General features: G+C 47.6%; 1 protein-coding gene across 1 annotated transcript; it reads right to left on the reverse strand.

Annotated features, from left to right (window-relative positions):
- Window positions 1-610: 610 nt before the first annotated feature.
- LOC106709287 (fork head domain-containing protein FD4) lies at window positions 611-1,846 on the reverse strand. The gene has a single exon (XM_014501055.2). It carries the CDS (start codon window positions 1,764-1,766, stop codon window positions 1,017-1,019), a length of 750 nt encoding a protein of 249 aa, XP_014356541.1. The 5' UTR covers window positions 1,767-1,846; the 3' UTR covers window positions 611-1,016.
- Window positions 1,847-1,988: the final 142 nt, after the last annotated feature.

Below are 1,988 nucleotides of genomic sequence, written 5' to 3' on the forward strand. Positions count from 1 at the left end.
AACTTTGAAAGTGTTATATTTTTGTTATACAAAAAAAGAATGAAAAATTACAAAATACGTCAAAGTACTTACTTACTTTCCTTACTTTCCTGAACCATCATCAAAACAGGAAATGCAAACAAAAACTAATAAACTCCAAAATAATAAAGCAAACAATCTGTGGCATAAGATACCATTAAAATATTTAAAAAATTGAAAAAGATTAAAATGATCATATTATGTAGGTACCCTTGTAAAGTGGAAAGTGGATATTCCTTCGAATTATTAATTATTTTTGAAAATCAATTTGGTGATTTACCATTGGGTTACTTATATTAATAAAACCAATTTTTCTTAATAATAATTAATCCATTTAATACATCTAATAGAAATTATAACAATGAAAACAATATTTACAATAGTGAATTCTATTATCTACACATAGTAAGTAACAATAAAACGAAGTCTTAATTTAAAAAAAATAAATAACAATCACTTCTTAACATATTCGCATTGAATTTATCGCTTAAATAAAGTTTAACGGTTTTAAAAAAAAAAATCATACTGTGAATTTTATCACTAAAAGAATATCAAAACACTAATCATATTACAGGAACATTGTGAAAAAATAAAACGTTTCATTCTTTAAAACATAAATAAATAATGTCCAAGTCGATCGTCAGCTACGAATCTACGTGAGATCACTATTTTATTCTATTGAGAAATATTCAGTAGGCTTCAAACAGGATTGCGCCGGGTACCGAGCGTCGGGCGTCGGCAGCGCGGTGCGACGGCCCATTTAATTTGAAATTAACTCTATTTAGGCCTCGCCCGTCGCCGTTTCGAGGCCGGCTCGCGCACTAATATTACGAATACTTTCAACATCGATCAACTAACTATTTATATTCAGTACTTTTATTGTAACAATCATCCACACGGCGCGAACATAAAGTTGTTGGGGATGAGTATATAGTTTAAAGTGTTCGGTACTTACAATCTAGCATTGCACAAGACATGGGAGCGGAGCGCGCAACGGGTCACGCCACCGGCAGCGGCGGCGGCGGCAGGTAGCAAGGTCGAAGCGCCGCCACCGCTGCCGCCTGCAGCAGTTGCGCGTGATACCGCTGTGCCGCCAGCGCGTACGGCGAGGCGAGGGTGGGAAGCGAGGGCATCGCGTGCAACGTGAGTGCTGATCCGCGCGGCGGCTCTGGCTCGAGCAGCGCCTCGATGGTGAACGCCCGACGTGGTCGCTCCCGCGTTACCAGCGTCAGCGCCCCGACCTCCGGCAGCTCCGCTGGCTCAGGGCTCGGCTGCGGGCACGCGGCTGGCGTGTATAGGCTCGCGGTCGGCATCACAGGCGGCGGCGGCGCGCCCGCCTGCCGCGCCAAGAACGCTCTGTTGAAGCTTGCGAGCGCCGCCAGCTCCGCGTTTAGATTGTCCTTCTCGCCCTTGTGCAGCTTGAAGCGCTTGCGACGGCGCAACAGCGAGCCATTCTCGAACATGTCGAAGGCCTGCGGGTGCAGCGTCCAGTAGGCGCCCTTGCCCGGGCGGTCGGGGCGCCGCGGCACCTTCACAAAGCAGTCGTTGAAGGAGAGATTGTGGCGCAATGAGTTCTGCCAGCGCTGCGTGTTGCGCCGGTAGTACGGGAAGCGGTCCGTGATGAAGCGGTAGATCTCGGACAGCGGCAGCATGCGCTCTGGGGAGCTCCATATCGCCATAGCCGTCAACGAAATATAAGAATAAGGAGGTTTTTGATCACCGTATGATTCACGCGACGGTCGCGGCATTGTCACTTTTGTTATTATTATTTCAAATCAGATTTTTGTATATTTATAGTGAGCAAAGAACGCGGGTCACGTCACTTCTGCACAAGATGTGAAGAGGAACTGAGGCAGGGTGAGGCCGGCGGTCTGCGGCGGGCCCGCCCGTTCGGTCGGGGGCTCGCGGCGGGCCCGGCACGGCGTCGCGGCGGCGTTCATTGGCCGCGCCGCGAGCCAATGGCGACCGTC

The sequence above is a fragment of the Papilio machaon genome, chromosome 2 (genome assembly GCF_912999745.1).
Source record: "Papilio machaon chromosome 2, ilPapMach1.1, whole genome shotgun sequence".
Lineage (NCBI taxonomy): Eukaryota > Metazoa > Arthropoda > Insecta > Lepidoptera > Papilionidae > Papilio > Papilio machaon.

Excerpts from the sequence above, each read along its gene's own strand:
- LOC106709287 (XM_014501055.2), bottom strand. The coding sequence starts at position 1,766 with ATGCCGCGACCGTCGCGTGAATCATACGGTGATCAAAAACCTCCTTAT.